Here is a 21,447-nt window from a genome sequence, read left to right on the forward strand (position 1 = left end):
CCCACAGTCGTGTTTTGTGTACAACATGATCCTGTATTTCGAATAATAAAAAAAGACAAATTTATCCATCCCGGTGTGCGGCTGTCCAGGTCTTCTTGTTCTCTTCTACATGCATCAGCATTTAGCCAGCACCTGGGGCTCTTCTCTTCATGGAGGTAATGAGACACAAGCACTCTGGTTTAAGCCCTTTTTTGAGCGGAGGATCCCACATCAATGTCGGGGCATGCTCCTAAAGAGATGACAGATGGTGTCCTGGGGTATTTCCTCCTAGATCTAGACCAGGGCATCACTGAGCTCCTGAACAGACTGAGGTGCAACCTGGCAGCATCAGATGGACCGAAACATAATGTCCCAGAGGTGTTCTATTGGATTTAGGTCAGGCAAGCCTGGGGGCCATTCAATGGTGTCATTTCCTTCATGCTCCGGGAACTGGCTGCATACTCTTGCCACATGAGGACGAGCATTGTCATGCACCAGGAGGAACCCAGGACCCACTGCACTAGCGTAGGGTCTGACAATGGGTCCAAGGATTTCATCCCCATACCTAATGCCAGTCAGGGTGCCATTGTCTAGCCTGTAGGGGTCTGTGCGTCCCTCCATGAACCTTCCAGAACATCACTGACCCACCACCAAACCAGTCATGCAGAACAATGTTACAGGCAGCATAATGTTCTCCACAGCTTCTTCAGACCCTTTCACGTCTGCCATATGTGCTCAGGGTGAACCTGCTCTCATCTGTTAAAAGCACAGTGTGCCATTGGTTGACCTGCCTGATTCTGGTGTTTAATGGCAAATGCCAATCAAGCTCCACTGTGCCGGGCAGTGAGCACAGGGCCCACTAGAGGACATCAGGCCACCCTCATGAAGTCTGTTTCTGATTGTTTGGTCAGAGACATTCACACCAGTGGCCTGATGGAGGTCATTTTGTAGGGCTGTGGCAGTGCTCATTATGTTCCTCCTTGCACAAAGGAGCAGATACCGATCTTGCTGATGGGTTAAGGACCTTCTATAGCCCTGTCCCGCTCTTCTAGAATAACTGCCTGTCTCCTGGAATCTCCTCCAAGCTCTTGAGACTGTTCTGGGAGACACAGCAAACTTTCTGGCAATGGCACATATTGATGTGCCATCCTGGAGGAGTTGGACTGCCTGTGCAACCTCTATAGGGTCCAGGTATGGCGTCATGCTACCAGTAGTGACACTGACCCTAGCCAAATGCAAAACTGGTGAAAAACAGTCAGAAAAGATGAGTAGGGAAAAAAATGTCAGTGGCTTCCACCTATAAAACCATTCTCATTGATGCCCATCTAGTGCCCATCTAGTGCACCTGTTGTTAATTTCATTAACACCAAAGCAACTGAAACTGATTAACAACCCCCTCTGTTACTTAACTGATCAAATCAGTATCCCAAGAGTGTAATTAACTTGATGCTATACTCTGATTAAAAAGTGTTCCTTTTTGAGCAGTGTAGTTTTATGTATAGGGGATTTTAACCAAATTTGTAACAAAAACTATTGATTTTATATATTTGTTTGGAACAATTTCTCTGTTTAGTTGGGATGATGTGCTTGTGAAATTATCTATACATGTTTGATGACTCCACAAATATTTTTACTGCTTAACCTGTTTCAGGGGGATACATTTAATTCACTTAATGGGAAATTCAGTGACCTAATTCGAAAATAAGATTTCTGGGGGTGATCTGCATTGTTACAAGGAAGTGACATTTAAATTTTTGCATTTTAGGAAAATGTAGCTGGCCATAGATTGCAGTGGAAAGGTCATTATATTAACTTTATATACAAAATAGCTTGTGTAACAATCACATATTAACCTGTTTCAGAGGATACATTTAATTCACTAATGGGAAATTCAGTGAGCTAATTAGAAAACTTTATATACAAAATGGTTTGTGTAATAATCACATATGCTAGATAATGTTTGCTAGCAAACGTGGTGTTTTTCACAGCAATACACTCCCTTTTAAGTTGTAAGCTCTCACAAGCAGGGCTCCCTGGACCCTCCTGTACTTAATTTTGTAAAGTGCCCTTCAAAACGTTGTCTCAATGAAAATCCTGTATTAAAATATTAATAATAACACACAAACACATATTAATTACAATGTGGGCATTATGTCCCATTTGTGTTGTTTAAAAATAATAAGCTAAATATATGTAGCCAGGTGCTTGGCTAAGAATGGAAAGTGAGAGAAACACTGGCTGCAACTGCTTTCTGTAGCTTCTGCCTTGAGGTGCTGAAATGGTTAAGAGCTGTATATTGGTGAAAGGAGGGAGCTGCTGTGCACGAAGAGTTAAATAGCCTGAGTCTGGCAGCACTGCATTGTGGGAACTGTAGTCCAGAGAATATAGACTCTACTGTACTCAAGAGAGAGACTGAGCCCTTTAGGAACTGGCCAAACAGCCATCTAGTAGCCTTATTGCTGCCTGCAGGCTTGTTTGGTACTATTCCCATGTGCACCAATGGTACAGCTGGGCCCAAATGCTATCCGGCTGGAGAGTGAGGACTAAAGACTGTCTCTTTACAGCTGCTACACAGAGACCTTCACGTCTTGCTTATGCTAAGAGGTATTTCTCACCTCGGGGGATATTGCACCATATCCTAGCCATTCTCCTAGAGTGCGCTCTAGGCTAGGTATAATATTATTATTCACATTACAGATAATTTCTTATATGCACTGTGTATTGCTGACTTTGCTGATTCCTGAGTTAATACCTGTTTAGTGGTACAGAACTCTATTCTAAGCTATCTTGGCATTGTGATTATACCGTCTAGTGAGCTGTGTCTGAGCTTACATTCTGTATGTTTATTTAACCACCATTTATTCTAACCCGTATCAATACATTGAGTCAATTTACCATTAAATGATCTTGTGTCTATTTCCTAGTGCTAATTCATAACCGTTAAAGGTATCTATTCTGTTTGTTTGCAGTAGCTTTCATTCAACCAGGTGTGTCAGAGGGGCTGAGGTTGTACTTGGAGTTGAGGTACAGAGCAATGAACTCAAATTACGAAGTGGTTCCTTCAGGAGAGCAGTAATACAGGCACACATGCACAAACACACATTCAATAATACTTTCAGAGATGATGTCATTGTCTGCAATGTGAAATTGAAAAAAACATACTCTCCCAGCTTCTTCCAAGGCCTTTTGATCTTTGGATGCGTGTCCTGCTATAGACTTCAGCCTAATGATGTTGGCTCCAATCAAGAATGGAATACAGGCTAAGATAAGCAGTGTCAGCTGCCAGCCATGTACAAAAGCAATGAGGATTGCGGCAAGCAGAGTGCACACTGTCATTGTGAGTAATCCCAGTCGGCTCCCAGTAGCCTACAAGGCAGAAAGACAAACTCTTTAAAAGTAAATAAATATCCAAGCAGCACATTACTATTTTTCTATTAGTGGCCAACATAAGAAGGGATACTGCACTATTTAAGCCAATAATTTATATCGCCATTTATGTCTGGAAGAGCAATACCTGTTATTTGAGGTTAAATGTAAACACTAAATGAATGGCATCTAGTTTGTGAAACACAGACAATTGCATTTTTAAATAAAATACTTGTTTTTACATTTCCATTCTTTTTTTTTTACATCTTAGGGTTTCTGATATCCTACAGTTTCTTTACAGACACTTCCTGTCTACATGTACTCTAGTGGTAGATGCATGACATTTCTCAGGGCAGGTTTCCTGATGGTGACAACAATGGATCATGTCTTTGCAATGTGTGTTGAAATGGCCACATGGTATCTCCATGAGAAGCATGTAGGACAGAGCGACAATGCAGGAGCACAACTAGAAGACAAGGAAAGACCATTGTCACCCTATACCAGAAAAGGGCCTCACCAAAGACCTTCATGGCTGAATCACTATTATTTTAATGAAAGTTGCAGATTTAGAAGTATTAAAGATAACTTTTGAATGTATATCAACATTCTTTTACCAAAATTTTTATTGGAAGGAAAACAACATGGCACGTACATGAATAAAGCCTTACACATAGCATACCAATGAAGTCATTGGATGGTCAAAAGACAGACAGAACACACCCACCCAGAGGTGGATAAAAATATTCCAAGACAAATGAGCATGAGAGTGTAGGAGGGACCTGATCAACAGAAAAATAAGGCAAACGTATAATATAAAAATATAAAAAAATCTACAATGTCCCATTGTGGTCGACCAAAGGAGGTAGACAAGAAACATTCATTAACAGGCCAAGCAGGCAGTTGAAAAACATGTATTTTAAAAAGGGGAAGGGGCCTGGTGGCTCAAAATTAGCAGTAAAAAAAGAGGGGGAAAAAAGTGACCCTCAAGCGAGAGGGGGAAAGTGGGGAAGGGACCCCTAGAGCCACGAGAGCAAAGATGGGGGAGGGAAGAGAGGGGGGGGGGACGGAGGGACCTTACCACGGGAGACAACATCCATCATTCACAAAACCAAGGACAAAGAATGGGGGGCTACAAGCATAAACACTCTGAACACAAGTGGAGCAACCACTTAGTAAGATGGGAGACTAGTTGGTACTCAAGCGTTTATCAACATTCTAAAGCTAATATGAGACTCTAATGATGTGGTCTACATATATTATAAAATATAAAGTATGATTTAAGTTATAGCTGGAGGCAAAATAACACAAGTCTAATGTGTCAAATGAATTTCAGTAGCTTTGGCTCACTTATCACACATAATCCATGGCCCATACAGAAGCTAGGTTTGATTGATGGAAATATGGAGATTCCTTTAAGACTGCCTTGTAGGACAATTGTGAAGGGATGCTTAAATAATTTGATAACCCGCCTTGCACTATTTTCATCATGCTAGAAAATCTCTAGGACCAATGCGATATCATTACCTTCTCTTAAAAAAATAAGAATAACAGCCTTTTCACTTCTGTACTGGAGAGAGGGGGAAAAGTCACAGCAAGACTGATGGTACAATTATTCAAATAATATTTTGTAGCAGTAAGGACAATGCTGAGGTACAGAAAATGTAATGTGCCTACTATAGATGGCTTTTGTGCCTGTGGCCCTCCTTGGTGTATGAGGGGTTTTGATGCCTGTCCGAGAGATTCAGCCGCACCTCTCCTGGCACTGTTTTCTAATTTTTGTTATTCAAATTTTAGATGCCAGTGTCTACTTCTCATTGCTTTTCTGTTTTTTGTCATTATAATCACACATGGCGAGCCTAGTGTAAGAGGATCTGGCCTTAAAGTAGAACTAAAGGCAAAACTTGTCTTTCTTTTTCTTTTGGATAGCGTAAGGGAGACTTATAATCCCTGTCAGGTTTTTTTTTCACCATCTGTGCCCCATTAGGGAGATTTCCCTTCACTTCCTGTCCCATAGCCAAACAGAAAGTGAGAAGAAATCCCTGCAAAGTGAGGGAATCCCTGGTTGTCACCAGGGTCACCAGACCCAATGTACCCATTTGAACATTCCCCCTCTATTACTGTTCTGGGAATAACCGAAATATGGACATTTTTTTGACTTTAATATTTGAAGATAATGGTAATGGTAACAGACAGCAATAAAAAAAACTGTCAGCTGTTCTAATCCTAATCCACTCTATCCAAAACTTAAAAATTGTTTTGCCTTTAGTTATACTTTAAAGGCTAAGTTCACCTTTCCAGAATGGGGCCCCAGTAGGTATTAAAACCTGTATAAAATGTTAATTAATTTTATTGTCATAACTGTATGCCATGTGGGCCCCACTGGAAGCCTGTCTGAAAAACTCCCAGTTAGCAATTCTCACATTCTGCCCTGTTGCTAGGATGTAATAAACATTGGATGCTCATTCCCAACATTTAGGCCCCTTTCACATGTGCACCTCTGCTATGTGGAATCCACTTGCTCAGCAGGGGATCTCTCTGCTGATCCCCGCAGATGACAGGTCCATATCCGCACCGCTATGCAGAGCTGACAAGGACACATTCCCACTCTCCTCTATGGGGCAATCGAATGGAAAAACAAGTACTTGCAAGCACCATCAGGTATCTGCACTTCAGCACTTTTACTTTATAAACTTTTTAAGCCGGGCCAGGTTTACTTAACCCCCTTTGCCAAGCCTCCTGCTGACACTTTAAGGGGTTCTGAAAAACGGAAGTGGAGTTGCCTGATGATGTGACCCCTGTGATTGGCTGCCACAACAATCATATGATTGTCAGCGTGCTGGCAGTGGTGTACATCTAGCACATGGGTGTTGAAACCCACCCACACTGGTGCCACACATATGCATTAGGTGATCAGCAAAAGGATAAAGAGCTAGAAAATGCATTTCTTTACCAGCTATAGAGATACAGCGCCTTGAAAAAGTATTCATATTCCTTGAAATTTTCCACATTTTGTCATGTTACAATCAAAAACGTCAATGTATTTTATTTTGATTTTATGTGATAGACCAACACAAAGTGGCACATAATTGTGAAGTGGAAGGAAAATGATAAATGGTTTTCCATTTTTTTTTACAAATAAATATGTGAAAAGTGTGGCGTGCATTTGTATTCAGCCCCTCTGAGTCAATACTTTGTAGAACAATCTTTCGCTGCAATTACAGCTGCAAGTCTTTTTGGGGATGTCTCTACCAGCTTTGCACATCTAGAGAGTGACATTTTTGCCCATTCTTTTTTGCAAAATAGCTCAAGCTCTGTCAGATTGGATGGAGAGCATCTGTGAACAGCAATTTTCAAGTCTTACCACAGATTCTCAATTGGATTTAGGTCTGGTCTTTGGGCCATTCTAACACATGAATATGCTTTGATTTAAACCATTCCATTGTAGCTCTGGCTGTATGTTTAGAGTCATTGTCCTGCTGGAAGGTGAACCTCTGCCCCAGTCTCAAGTCTTTTGCAGACTCCAACAAGTTTTCTTCTAAGATTGCCCTGTATTTGGCTCCATCCATCTTCCCATCAACTCTGACCAGCTTTCCTGTCCCTGCTGAAGAAAAGCATCCCCACACCATGATGCTGCCACCACCATGTTTTACGGTGGGGATGGTGTGTTCAGGGTGGAGTGCAGTGTTAGTTTTCTGCCACACATTGCGTTTTGCTTTTAGGCCAGAAAGTTCAATTTTTGTCTCGACTGACCAGAGCACCTTCTTCTACGTTTGCTGTGTCCCCCACATGGCTTCTCGCAAACTGCAAATGGGACTTTTTATGGCTTTGTTTCAACAATGGTTTTCTTCTTGCCACTCTTCCATAAGGGCCAGATTTGTGGAGTGCATGACTAATAGTTGTCCTGTGGACAGATTCTCCCACCTGAGCTGTGAATCTCTGCAGCTCCTCCAGAGTTACCATGGGCCTCTTGGCGGCTTCTCTGATTAATGCTCTCTTTGCTCAGCCTGTCAGTTTAGGTGGACGGCCATGTCTTGTTAGGTTTGCAGTTGTGCCGTACTCTTTCCATTTTCAGATGATGGATTGAACAGTGCTTCGTGAGATGTTCAAAGCTTTTATAACCTAACCCTGCTTTAAACTTCTCCACAACTTTATTCCTGACCTGTCTGGTGTGTTCCTTGATCTTCATGATGCTGTTTGTTCACTAAGTTTCTCTAACAAACCTCTGAGGGCTTCAGAGAACAGCTGTATTTATACTGAGATTAAATGACACACAGGTGGACTCAGTTTACTAATTAGGTGACTTCTGAAGGCAATAGTTTCCACTAAATTTTAGTCAGGGGTATCAAAGTAAAGGGGGCTCAATACAAATGCATGCCGCACTTTTCACACATTTATTTGAAAAAAAAAAATGAAAACCATTTATGATTTTCCTTCCACTTCACAATTATGTGCCACTTTGTGTTGGTTTATCACATCAAATCCCAATAAAATACATTTACGTTTTTGGTTGTAATATGACAAAATGCGGAAAATTTCAAGGGGAATGAATACTTTTTCAAGGCACTGTATATTGCATTAGGGCTATATTGCTGCGGTCATTGTACAAAACTCGAATAGGACCCCAACAATATGGTAATGTCAGTTAAAAAAGTATTGTGCATGGAACATGAAGCTGCAACAGCCAGGCCTACAGATGGTTTACATGCTATATGAACTCTGATATACTGTAAGTATAGTGTATTAAATTCCTGATATAAAATAATTTACTGTATCTGAAAAAGTCAAAAATTCATCTGAATGAAAAATAAATTGCTGATCTTAAATCAATGTATTCTTGTGCTAACTGAAAGTGAATGAGCTGTGACCATAAAGTTTGAGCACAGCAAATATTTTTGGAAGTATTTATAGCCTTTTGATGGAGCAAAGGTTAAGCAAATAAATAGGTAATTTTCCAAAAAAAGGCAGACAATGGGAAGGGAGAGAGGAGCTGTAGAATAACAGATCTGTATTTGGGAGCCACAAAAAAAAAAGCACAACGGAGATCAACAACAGACAAGTAAGGAATTTCCACTGTTATTTAGGAACAAATTAGCTATTTGATCCAGCAGGTGATTTGGAGTGGGGTTATTAGGTCTGTTCAACCAAGGCTGACATTTCACGTTATGGGCAGATGCTGGTGACTAAATTACCAAATGGCTTCTTCTACAATTAAAACATTTCTGAGTTTCCAGCTCTCCTGTGTTTGCTATGAAGTCTCACTTTCCCTGCTGCCATAATGTAAAATAATGTAGTGAAAAAAAGCGAGGCAGAGAAACTTCAGCCACACTAGGAAGATGCAGAGATCTCTTCACCTGAGCTATAAGTAGAAAAGCTGGCAGTCTATTCAGTGCCACTGCATCCACCCAGACCTGAGTTAAAATATATGTATAGTCAAAACCTTTTTGTTTTATTTTGATGAGGGGAATGTTAGAATCCCTGTCATATATTATTGCCATCCTGGCTTGGAAGATTTACCCTCTCTATCCTGGTGACCATTATTATTATATTATTATTATACAGGATTTATATAGCGCCAACAGTTTATGCACCGCTTTACAATAAAAGGGGGACAGTAAAATTTACAATACAGTTCAATACAGAAGGAATAGGAGGGCCTTGCTCATGGAGCTTACCATCTAAAGGGACCACTATCACCAGGACTACAAATAAGTGAAAATCCAAAATTTTGAGTGGTCACCTGAAAAAGGAAAAGAGGGAAAATCCTCCACTGGGGACACTTTTTCCAGTTACAACTAAGAGGGAAGAGAAATCTTCTCTCAATTCCTGGGAAATCTCCAGGACAGGATGTGAATAGAAATCTCCCCAGTGGGTCACAGGCAGCAAAAAAATAAAAAGGGTTTTAACCCTTACCTACTTAAGTTTTTGTTATACATACACTCAACAATTGAATGGAATGACCATTTAAAATAGTTAGAAAAATGTAATAAATACCAAACATATAAAAAGTCACTCGTACTTACTCCTTTAATTTGAGAAGCATCTGTTGCAAGCCTTGTCAGTAGTACACCAACAGCATTTTTATGGTCATCATAATATCCAATTTCCTGTAAGATTATTACTTTGTTAGAGGTATGTTTACTCAGAATGACAAAGCCTTGTCCTTTTTGGATTATGTATTTCACTTTTATGTACATTCACTTTTTGAATACCATTAAGTGTTTACATATAGCAAAAGAAAAGTTTGAATCCACTTTGTACACTCTAGTTTATTTAAAGCGGTTGTAAACTCTTACATACATTATCCCCACTAAAATGACTAGCCCCAGGTAGTACTTACAGGTCAAACAAATCCTCCTGCATTAATTGTACCTGTTTATCTGCAGCCCTCTCTTCTCTATTGCCTCCTAAAGCACACATTCTCTGATATCCAGAGAGCAGGGGCAGAGATCTGACATCACACACTGTACAGAATAGAGCAGGGAGCCGAGTGCAATCTGGTACCTGAATGGGGGGAATGGACCCCCCCCGTCTCATAGGGAAACATATGAGAAGAACAGCAGTGTGCAATCTTAGTGTAGTATGTTAACAGATTTATTGTGGTGAAAAGACAAATGGCAACTCACATTGTGACAGTTAAAATCAGGCTCATCACATAGTAAGGGCTTCCGATGGACAGTCCCACAACAGCAGAGAACCTCAGACCAAAATTGCAGTGCTGGGTGGATACACCAGCAGAACCAAGAGAACACACTGGGGGGGGGGGGGGGGCACCAAACTAAGTGCAGCTTTAATAGTATTGAAAAATACTTGTAAATTAGCAACTCACATGGGAAGAAGAAATGGCACTTTATTTGATTGTAAACCGTGAGCGGTCGGCTTTAGAAGCTCTCCGCCATCTTGTTGGTTTGCACTCCCTCATCCAGGCTGCAAGTTGTAGAAAGAGGCTCCTCATCCCAGATGCATGAGCCGACCTCTTATGGATTACATACAAAAAGTGCCATTTCTTTTTCCCATGTGAAATGCTAATTTACAAGTATTTTTCTTTACTATTAAAACGGAGCGCCACCCAAAAGGAAAAACTTCACTTGTATGACACCTCCCCCCGCTGCCACAATTGGTACCTTTCGGGGGTGGAGGGAACAGGTACCTGGTTTTGATGCTGCCAGTAAATCTGTTGTTTTCACTTTCCTTTACCAGACCAAGCTGTCCAGCCAACATGCCATTTAGAGGGATGAGACAAACCATTTAACTCTGACAGGGATGCTTACATTTAGCTAAAACCTTTATACCAAAAAGAAAAAATGGTTGCTGTACCCTCTTAGAGACTGTTAGCTGGAGATGGGCTTTAATTTGTTGCTTATGTAAAGTCTATCTAAATCTATTCATCTGTTTATACCTCTCCACAGGTTGTCAATGCTACTGTCCAAGCATGGTATGTTACTACTGCATAAATACAATGTAGGCGTGAAATAGCTACCCTAAATTTTTATTGAAAACAATTGAAGCCACCACGTCTAAGGACTGCTTAGCTGCAATATTTAACATTTTTGTTTTTGGGTTAGATATGCTTTAACAACAATGACTCAAAAGTCAGGGTTCAGTTGTCTTCTAAAAGCTTAGAAACAGTAGCTGGTTACTTACATTAGAGGGTTGGTATAGGAAATAACTGAGATTTTAGTGTCTGTGTTGTGAACTTAGAAGACTAATTTCTCCTATAGACTATAGCTACAGAGGTAAATGAGGACTTGTTTTAAAGTGCTTTCATTGCATGTTCAGAATATGTAAATATTTTAGTGTGCATAGTCTGGGCACAGGTTGACTTTAAAGCCAATCTGTTATTAATACAAAAAGGTGGTACGTATTTTACTCTTCTTTACAGGGTGGCTTATTTATTTTTTTGCTTTTGTTCAGTTTTACAGTCACTTTAACACGCAACTGCACACTAACTACAGGAAAATATTACTTAAAATAATATTGCACAAGACTACAATTCTGTAGGGAAGGTCTGTATATTTATAGTGTGTAAAGTGTCATATAACAGCTCCCCATTACCCACTGCAGTGTATTCACCTGTCTGAGCAATGCTTTAAATGACAAGGATCGCAGCCTCATGGTTAGATTCTCTCCAGATTTTCCAAACATAAAACCCTAAAACAAAAAATACATGGAAATATTATATAAATTTACTGATGACTTTTGTTCGGATGTCAGCTCTCCTTTAAGACCCCTGCCACACTGAAGGCGCTTAACAGGCATTTTAGCGCTAAAAATAGCACCTGTAAAGCGCTTGTAAACTGCCCCCCCTGCCTCCCCAGTGTGAAAGCCCAAGTGCTTTCACACTGGAGTGGTGCACTTGCAGGACGGAAAAAAAAAGTCCTGCAAGCGTTTTTGGGGCTGTGCAAGAGCCGCCCCTGCCATTGAAATCAATGGGCAGCGCTGCCGAAGGGCCTGCATAGCGACAGCGGTTGCGCTTTTCCAGCCCCAGTGTAAAAGGGCTCTTAGACATATAATTATATTTTACTATATGTCAAAAATGTAAACGTTGCTACAAAAAAAATTATAAAACTCTTCAATGTGCTTTATACATAAATTTAATTTTTTACAGATTTGATATTAATTTAGCTCATTAGGTATCTCCCTAGTATGACTTGAAGAAGTGCCTTTTTTGAGTTTCATTTTTAAGTTAACTGGCCAAACACTGATTGAAATCTGGCTGATTCAGTAGGGACTGGCCCAATTTCGACCAGTGTGTGTCTGTCCCAGTGCTTAATAGAACAGTAGAGGAAAGTGGAAAAAAAAACACTGGGACTGTAGGGTTGTCTCACTGGTACTGCTATCTTAGGGTACTGATGTTGGTGTAAATGATCTGGTTCCCGGCAGGCAAGTTCTACACCCCAGAGCATCTCCATGGTCTCCTTGGCTTGTAGTGTAACGTAAGAAGAATGGAAATTAAAAAGCCACGCTGCTGCTAAAAGGTCAGTTAGGGCGACAATTTAAAAAGTATCCAATGCATTTCAGGAGTCAAAGAGCGCCCCCTTCAGCAGGGCTTGATTGACAATAATGTGAATAGACTTAAGGTGAACTGGAACTTTAGGCTGGCTTCACACTAGTGCGAATTGGATGCAGGTTCCCCATGTGAACCGGCTCTCTATGGAGGCGGTTCACATATCTCCGCTGTGGCTCCGGTGCAAATTTGCACCTGGTCCTGTGCATCTTTTGGTCCGTTTCAGGTCCGAATTCAGCCAAAAATTCAGGCTGAAATTGGACCTGAAATGGTGAACGGGGACGCACCAGACCCCTGCTGTGAGCCGCATGCGGCTTAGCTGCAAACCCAGCCTTAATGTTATTTTTCCAGCAGCTGGTTTGGCAGCCTTAAATCCTGAGTTTTAACCAATGAAAACAAAACCAAAAAATAGCTTTAGATACATTTTAAGGTTCCTGCTACCCTATGCACACTTCAGTGACGACACTCCTTCATCTAAAAAAAAAAAAATATCGGGATACCTTGGGAGTGGGACACTAAACCAGCCAGCAGAGCATCAGTAAAAAATTTAGATATGCCAAATACATGATAAAATACCATGAAACTTTAAACCAAAAAAACTGTTAAAGAAAACCTGGAGGTTACGATTGCTGACCTCTCTTTTAAATCACTTGGCTGTTATCCCAACTGTTTATTTGTCCAACATGGTGACTACTTTTAATTACCTAATTTTCTTTAAATGATTTGATCTGTTGCTGCTTGACTCATTTTGAACTACAAGAGCATAGCTGGTCATTCATTAATGAAATCAATAAATAGCATGCCCCAGGTGTACAAGCACATAACCTAGTAAATCGGGCCATGCTTTATAAAATGCATATATGTTTAATGTTTTCCCTGGCAAAACATTTGTCATTTTATTTATTTCTGCCACATCGCACCTCTGCCACATTGCACAGCCAGGAAGATCACATTATTACATCCTCATTTAACTTGACTACTTCCTGGGTTAGCTTTACTGGTTTTTGGAATCATCTCCCTGCTGATTGGACAGAAGTGATCATACTAGTATATTGTCCAATAAGCAGGCTGGAGGTAAAGAAGTGATATAGGATGGTGCAAAGCTAAACCAGGAAAAAGTGATTGGTGTCACCTGACTGACTATGTGGTATGGCAATGTATGTCAATTACAAGACAGGCTGAACGGAAATACAAATATTTTGACAGGTATACCAGTTTGTATATACATGAGTTAAAATACATGTTTATTGGTTTTCCTGCAGATTAGCTTTGGATTTTCAAATTAAGGGAAAGAGTTCTCTAGGTTTTAAAATAAGCAGAGGATAACATTAAACAAGTGTAAGGGTTTTAAAAAAGGAAAATAAAGAAAATTAATTAGAATATATATATATATATATATATATATATATATATATAATCACTTTTGCTTACCATTGCCAGATAAACTGTAAAGCTAATCAGTCCTAGCAGAAGAAACATTAATGATAATAAAGCAGTTTTTTCATTTCTTTTGTCCAGGTCCTGCTCCTGAAACGTCTGCAAAAGCAACAAGTCAAAATGCTTGAATCTCAACACTGACAAACTTCCCATTTTTTATAGGTAAAGTGACATTTAGGACCCATTCACACTTTTTTTGATGTGGTAATGCATCCTAAAATGCATACAACAACGCACCTTGACACAACACATAGTATTGAACCTGCTCTATGTGTGGTGCATTGTGGAGCCATTTATTGCAACAGCCCAACACACAACTCACCATAGTGTGCCACAACATACTGTATATACCATGTGCCATAGTGTCCTGCATTGTTAAAAAAGGGTCATGCACATTTTTTCACCTTTTGTGGTGCTTTGGCAGCCCATTCAAAATGAAAGGGTTGCCTTACTTAACCCAGCGCACATTAACATGCTAGAATATGCAATAATGTGTGCGCCATAACACAAGAGAATGCTTACGTGTGAATGGGCCTTCAATCTTTTCTACCTTTTCTTACCACATACTGTACCTTGAAAAAAGACATGAGCTAAAGCAAGCTAACAGGTGTGATTTTTTTAACAAAATTCTAACAAGATTTTTACATATTTTATGCATGCCAGGCAACTCATTCTTGAAGCCTCATTCTTTCTTTTTTCACATCTTCTCTCTTCTTTATCTTTTCTCCTTCTCTACTTTCCCCCCCGCTATCCTTTCATATTCTGTATTTTCATTAAACCAAAGCAACATTTTTCTTTTTTCCTGTCTCAAATGCGTTTGGATTATAGTGCTCACATAGTAAAAATCCTCTGTCTAATTAGATAGAACGTTGATTCTTTGTATATTTATAGAGACACTTATTGTATTTTTAACTTACACATACTCGCTGACATTTTGAGATGTAATTTATATCTTTGTTATATTTTCCTTTAATAAAAATATATTAAACAAAAAAAAACTCATTCTTGAAGCCTATGTCATGGAAAAAAAAAATCAAAAATAGATAAATATATAAACACATACGTCATGCAATACATTCCCCCCGCATTTTATCCCTTTAAACATGCTGCAAGTGCAGAAAAATAACTGTTGATGAGCCAGAAATATATTGTGCTCCAACCTTCCTCTTTGACATGACAGCACAGTATGTTTGGCTCTAAATATCAAAGCATGTGGTGTCAGCCCTGCCTACTTAATTTCTGATACATTACAAAGAACACAGACTTCTCCTCATCCCTTTACCCTCCATCTACATAACCCCTTGTACATAGGCAGAAAACATAGAAAGTGATCAGCTCACAAAACTTCTGGCACACAGATATTTTTACACTTATAAAACAGGTATAACAAAACACTTTCAATAATACATTTAGCAGGTCAAAAGGAAGTAAATATGAAAAGTTAAGTATTAGTATTTGCATACACTTTGAAAAAAGAATCTAAATGCTATTAAATGGTGTAGTGAATCTTTGTTTAGTGATCACTACCCTGATAATGTTGTCTTCTATCACTGTTTTGGATCAGCAATACTTGTCTTAACAGTCCAATATCATTTCACCCTAGAGATTGTCAGTTATAGAAGTCTAAATAATGAATTCCCTTTAGATACATAAAAAACAGCATGGTGATTGTTACATTACATTGGAATTGTCACCTACACCAATAACTTTGCCAAAAATGACAGCAAATGTTGGGTATATTCCCCCGTTGATTGAAGCTGCTGCAATTCCAATCATGATGTATAACCATTCTGGTTTATTTAGCTCTAGAATTCTTCTAAGAGGTACGTCTGTGTTCTAGAAGAAGAAAAAATATTAAATAGTAAATATATTTTAAAAGCTATATTCCACATGTAATATAAGTTCCTTTGTAAATTCTATATTAGACATTACCATTAGAACTTGTTTTGTAAATCGCCACGAGATGGCAGCATTTACCAAGTACGTAAAACAGACCATTCAGACTTTTTCTATTTGTTCGGACATAGCAATTACAACATGACTTTATTTGATGGAAATCTCTGATCATCAAATTTGTGAAATGGGACTGTGAATTAGTTATAATTTTTTTAAATTTAGCTTACTTATTGTTTTTTCATTCAAAACTAGTGGGTTAGGGCAGCCTTTTTCACCCTGGTGTGCCTTCAGGTTTCTCCAGGGGTGCCTTTGCAAAATTTCTATAAATTGCCCCAAAATTGTATACAAGCCAGCTGGTGGATCAAGCCTGCCTTTTAGTTGCGGGTTTTTATTGTACAATATTATAACCTTCCAGCTGCTGGCGTTGTAACAACCAATGATGGCACTGGTTGATAGGAGTTGCAGTACTAGTTAGTACCAGTATGCACAGGTGTATTTGCTTTGTAAGAATACATCACCTCTAACGGTGGGTAATCTATGTTTATGGATGTTGCTGCATTATGTAGAACAACTACTTTAGTTTTTTACATTTTAGAATGGGGTGCCTCAAGATTGTACATCATTTCAAAGGGTGCCTTGATTGAAAAAAAATTGAGAAATATTGGGTTAGGGTATGTTTCTTCTAAATACACTTTATTGCCCATGCATGACAAAGCAACATATTCATTTAAAACAATCCTGTTGCCATAGTAAATAATTTAATCCAACTATTGCCTGCCTGTAAAAGAACTCTAAATATATGTACCTTTCTTGATGCCTGTTCCATCAAATGCCACTCCATTCAGGAAAAATCTTCTGCTCAAGTCTGAAGAGAAATTGACACTTACAAGGGTGTCAATCCTCTGGGTCATTTGCAATTCCCACTGGTTAACCTCCATAACACTACTATATCCAGTAATGGGTGGAGGACTGACAAAGAAACTGGAAGGCTATGGATTGACACTCCTGGAAGTGTCAGTTTCCCTTCTGATTTCAGGAGAAGATTTCTCAGCAACAGAGCAGTGTTTGGTGGCAGCAGGAAAGGTAAATATTTCCAGAATTCATTTACAGGTATGCCCTGGATAAAACTACTTACTATAAAGACGGGGATTGATTTACTAACTGAAACTTTCCAAAGGAAGTTGAACTTTCCAAGAGAAATCTTCCCCAGAGCTTAGTGAATGAGGTGAAGCTCTGCTGATATCAATCATACAATCACATGCCAGCAAAAATTATGTTTTTTTCCCATGCAGATGACTGGTTATTCTTTGTAAAATTGCATTTCACCACAATCACTAAGCACTGGGGAAAATTCCCTTGCGAAGTTCAACTTCCCTTGCAAAGTGAACAACCTATTTGCTTTTAGTAAATCAACCCCCTGATCTCTTAAATGCAGATCTTACTAACTGTGTGCAATTTCGTTTGCTTAAAAGCTAATTCCTCTCTTTATAACATTTTCATAATGCACCCATATTTAGGGTGTAACATGTAACATGGTACCATGCTGCAGCCCCCTACATTAAAGCCCTTGCAGCATTCTGTATATTTTTTAATTAAAAATCCTTCCACAGATTCAGTCACAGGATCTATGAATGAAAAAACTACCGTGACAGTTGGACTAGTAGATCTCAATAGAACACTAGGGTGGTGATGTCTTCCAGTTCCATAACCAAAGGTCAGTACCTCCTTACCGACATGTAGTCTGCAGGACTGCAATGCACTGATCACAGTTGCAATGCTTTGCAGGCTCCAATGCACAAAACAAATGCATGCCCATGTTTTCTTTTTCCAAAGAGGGGGTATTTAATATTTGTTTTTACCAAAACTGGAGAATGCCTTGAAACACTAGTGGCTGTATATCCATATCGGTAATCTTAAATACAGCATTTCTGAACCTTTTCAACACAGAGGAACCCTTGACCTTTATGGTCTCAGGGAACCCCTGCTAAAATTAGGGTGATGGTGAGTAGAAAGAATGACCCCCTTATAGATAGCTAAAAAGATCATTGGTGTTAAGTGGGAACTGAAAGGCAGAAATTGCTCATTAATCAATAAACCTTTAGCAACATCTGGAGGAACCCTGATTGAGAAACCCTGCTTTAATGCTTGCTAAGATATTTTGATAGTCTGTGATGCCAGTATAATAAAAGTATAATACATACCAGCACTGGTGTTATTGACTGCATGTTAATAGTGTATGGACAATATAGTAACAGTTTCTGATACCAGTAAAAATATGCTGTTAGTCTCTGGTGTCTAGTTGTACTCCAAACAGCATGCAACCTATAAAGGTTGTGGGTGCTCGTAATTACTAAATGGATGGCCACCATTACTCCAATGTGTTCCTTTTACTAATTTATTTTGAGAGCACAGCATCACATGTTAAATGCCATAAATGCCAAGGTTTCATGGCCCCGCAGGGTCCCACCTTCAACACAGCGTGCATCAATACAAGTGACAATAGTGACCTATGTCTGCACAAATTATGTCAGCACTGCCATTTGTAGTCCTACATGTGACTAGACCACAATTGGGAGGCAGTTGGCACCCCATACCAGGAAGTGCCTGTAAAAAGACATCCATGACAAAATCAATTGGTTTGTTAATAAAAGCTACAGATTTCAAATGATTGAAAACAACCTTTAAAATACATTTACATGTCAAAGAGATTTTTTCTGATTAGGTTTAGATTTTCTTTATAAATGCTAAAGCTAGTATTCCATATTCAGCCCTCACTAAATAAATTTTCTAAAATGATAAATGTTCTGTCCCTACATTATCTAGATTTTTAGGCTTTTCCTTGTCAGAATCGCTTTTTGATGGGGTTTGACTTTTTTTCCTTCCAGATCCTGTTTTAAAACTTTCACGTTTGATAGGAGCCAGCACAATTTCAGCATCTTGTACTGTTTCTGTTTTTTCTGCATCTTTTTTTTCATCTTCCTTACAGTCTTCATTTGAACTTTTCGTATCCAAAGAGCTTATATCACAGCCATTCTTTTCTTCTTCCTTATGCTGGTTCTGAAAAATCAAACAGAACTCATGATGTGCTGAGTAAGGGACAACGCATCTCTGCATCATCTATCTTATTTGTCACAATTGTGCTGATTTAGTTAGGACGGTGATGGTGAGCTAAGCACAGTAGTTTAAAACAACTTTGTAACAAACGCCTCTCATTTCAAGTGACTGATTACCTGTTTCAATGTCCATACCACTGATCTTCATTCTCTTAAAAAGCCAAACTTGATAAAAAGTTTGCAGCATCTGACACTTCCAGGAGTGTTGAATGCTTGGACTCCCTCTACACAATGTGGTTCTTTCTGCCAGGTCCCTACAGTACTACAGTGTCCTTTATTAATTATTTTTTTATAAAGTAATTTCATGTCAGATCTTACAGTACATTTTTATTTTTGGAAAAAATAGAAACCAGACAGGAGGTGCCCAAAGGAGCTTAGTGCTGGGGGGAATATACAGCAATTAGCCAATCTATTGCCATTGTCCCACAAATAAAGCAATACGTCCCATACTCTAAAAAGTGACTTGTCTTAGCATGGATTATGGAACAGCAGCAAAGGGATACCAATACCACATTTTTGGGCTATTTCCCTATGTCTGTGCTAGCATGAGACAGTTGGGGGCCATGAGGCAAAGTGAAAACCTATTATTATAGAGGGGAAGGTCATAACGATATGCAAAAAGGTGCATCTGTATGAATATCCATGCAAAGGTTGGCTTGTAGCCTCATATCACAGGGTGCCACTAGCCATGCACATGCACATGTACAGTACGTGCGCGAGAGTATGCATGCATGCCTGTTGTTGATGCTGGGCTATGTAAACTGGTCCACTGTACAAAGTCAGTGATGTTTTATCTACAGAATTATCAGTGAATTTGTGCCTTGTGGCCTTGTGCCTGACTTCCTGTTAACAACTTGGCTTGCCTTGACCTGCTCCTGACATCCTGCTTGATATCCCTGTGCCCAGTCTCCTGTCTGTCATCTCCCAAGGGGAAGCTACACAGCCCAGACTGGTCTAGAGATACCTGTCTTCTAGTACCAAAATCTGGCAACAACTATAAGGCACTCACACCACTGCTTTTGTGCCATCTGCTTGCTTTATCAGTGCCCTGAGCCAGAGGTGTAAGAGAGGCCTAAACTCTTCCGGCAACTCCACCATGTACATGACAAAAGCTGAGATATCAAACTCAATGCCTACAGGCCATTCCCTCCCTACATTCCAATGAGTCTTGCCTCATAATAGTGTTAGGGGCAGTGGCGTAGTGTGGGGGGACAGCCAGTGCAATTGTCCCGGGCACAACATTTAGAGGGGCAGAGGCAGGGCTGGCGGCTCCATAGGGCAGCCCAGGCAGGAGCCTTAAGGCAGTAGCATGGGAGGGCGTCAAAGTCCAAACCCGCAGCCACTTGCTGGGGATTTGGATTTTTTAAATATCTGTTTCTCCTGCAGGCAAATTATCCTGCACTTCTTTGTCACTTTTTCTTCACCACTTTTTTTCCGTGCATCCTTATTCTCTTTGTGCTTGGCAGTGCTGCCGGGTGTATCACTTACAACACTTTCAATTTTCTTACAGATTTACTTGCCACCATTGGCATAATACTCAATTTACTACTTTTTGTTCCCTGGATGGGGACTTTTTGGTGTGGGCTTGCTTGTGGGCGGACTTTTATATCTCAGCTCCCGGGGAGGCTTGATATGGTGACTCCTGCACACCAGGACTATATGAGGTTCAGTGTTCCAATGGGATGTAAGTTTGTGGACTTGAGCATCTTTTTGCTCTATATATACCTTTGTACATATAATACTCTCCATATCATGAACCTCATCATTTTTTGATTTTGAATATTTTTATTATTTACAGATATTTTATATTTGCTCCTGATGAGTTGGTATACCGACTAAACGTTTTGAGCTTTTGAGGATACCACCCCTCATATTCCCATCAAGATTTTTATGAATTTTACTGTATACTACAAGTCATACTCATGAATTATGTATTAGTGTCCCCCTGTTATGGCAATCATGTTTTATACTCTGTTTATATGTATGCTATGTTCTTCTCAAGATGTCTGCATATGCACTGAGCAACTATTTGTTATTTACAACGTTACGCTACCTTATACTCATGTACATTATAAATTTTATCTTTACTCTCAAATTTGTGTCTGAACCTGCCTCATTTAAAGTCCCACACTCGTTTCTTATTTTTGTATTCAAAATAGGGATGGAGGCGCACCACCCCCCTTTGCTTGTGCGCTTCATTTAAAGTCCCAGTATATGGAGATATACATTCCCCCCCTTTTTGCTGTATGCTTAAACTGGGATGGAGGCAGAGTTTCAACACAATGGGTAGCATGCAGCTACCGCTCTAATACTCATATATTTACCTTAGGGTTAGATGGGATCTTATGACCCCCACCCTATGGATGTTATGTACTATATATATGTACTTGCTATACGTGTTATTTAGATATGTCCCCTTTTTTACATACGCATGCTCCGCAGTTCTTTTATCCCTAGTGGACACTGTGCATCGTGCCTGTTTTGCTGTGGTGGCCTTTGTCTTCCCTCCCCTGAGAGCTGCAATGCGCATCAGGCACCGCTCCTTGCCATGCTTGTATTCGACGGGTGTCATGGGGATGGTTTGCCTTGTGCGCATCGACGCCACGCACATGCTGCACCAGTGACATCCTCATTTGGCGCTGTCTGGTCTCG

General features: G+C 39.8%; 1 protein-coding gene across 2 annotated transcripts in view; it reads right to left on the minus strand.

Annotated features, from left to right (window-relative positions):
* The window catches only part of LOC141144400 (ATP-dependent translocase ABCB1-like), a 133,661-nt gene that overhangs the window by 44,056 nt on the left and 68,158 nt on the right, over nt 1–21,447 (minus strand). For both annotated transcript variants that reach the window (XM_073630054.1, XM_073630055.1), the window contains 6 exons: nt 18,497–18,739; nt 15,485–15,622; nt 13,781–13,885; nt 11,416–11,493; nt 9,366–9,449; nt 3,142–3,345 (listed from right to left, as the gene is read on the minus strand). In XM_073630054.1, coding sequence (XP_073486155.1) covers nt 3,142–3,345; nt 9,366–9,449; nt 11,416–11,493; nt 13,781–13,885; nt 15,485–15,622; nt 18,497–18,739 — 852 coding nt within the window. The remainder of the gene's footprint in view (nt 1–3,141; nt 3,346–9,365; nt 9,450–11,415; nt 11,494–13,780; nt 13,886–15,484; nt 15,623–18,496; nt 18,740–21,447) is intronic.

The sequence above is a fragment of the Aquarana catesbeiana genome, linkage group LG05 (genome assembly GCF_042186555.1).
Source record: "Aquarana catesbeiana isolate 2022-GZ linkage group LG05, ASM4218655v1, whole genome shotgun sequence".
Taxonomy (NCBI): Eukaryota; Metazoa; Chordata; class Amphibia; order Anura; family Ranidae; genus Aquarana; species Aquarana catesbeiana.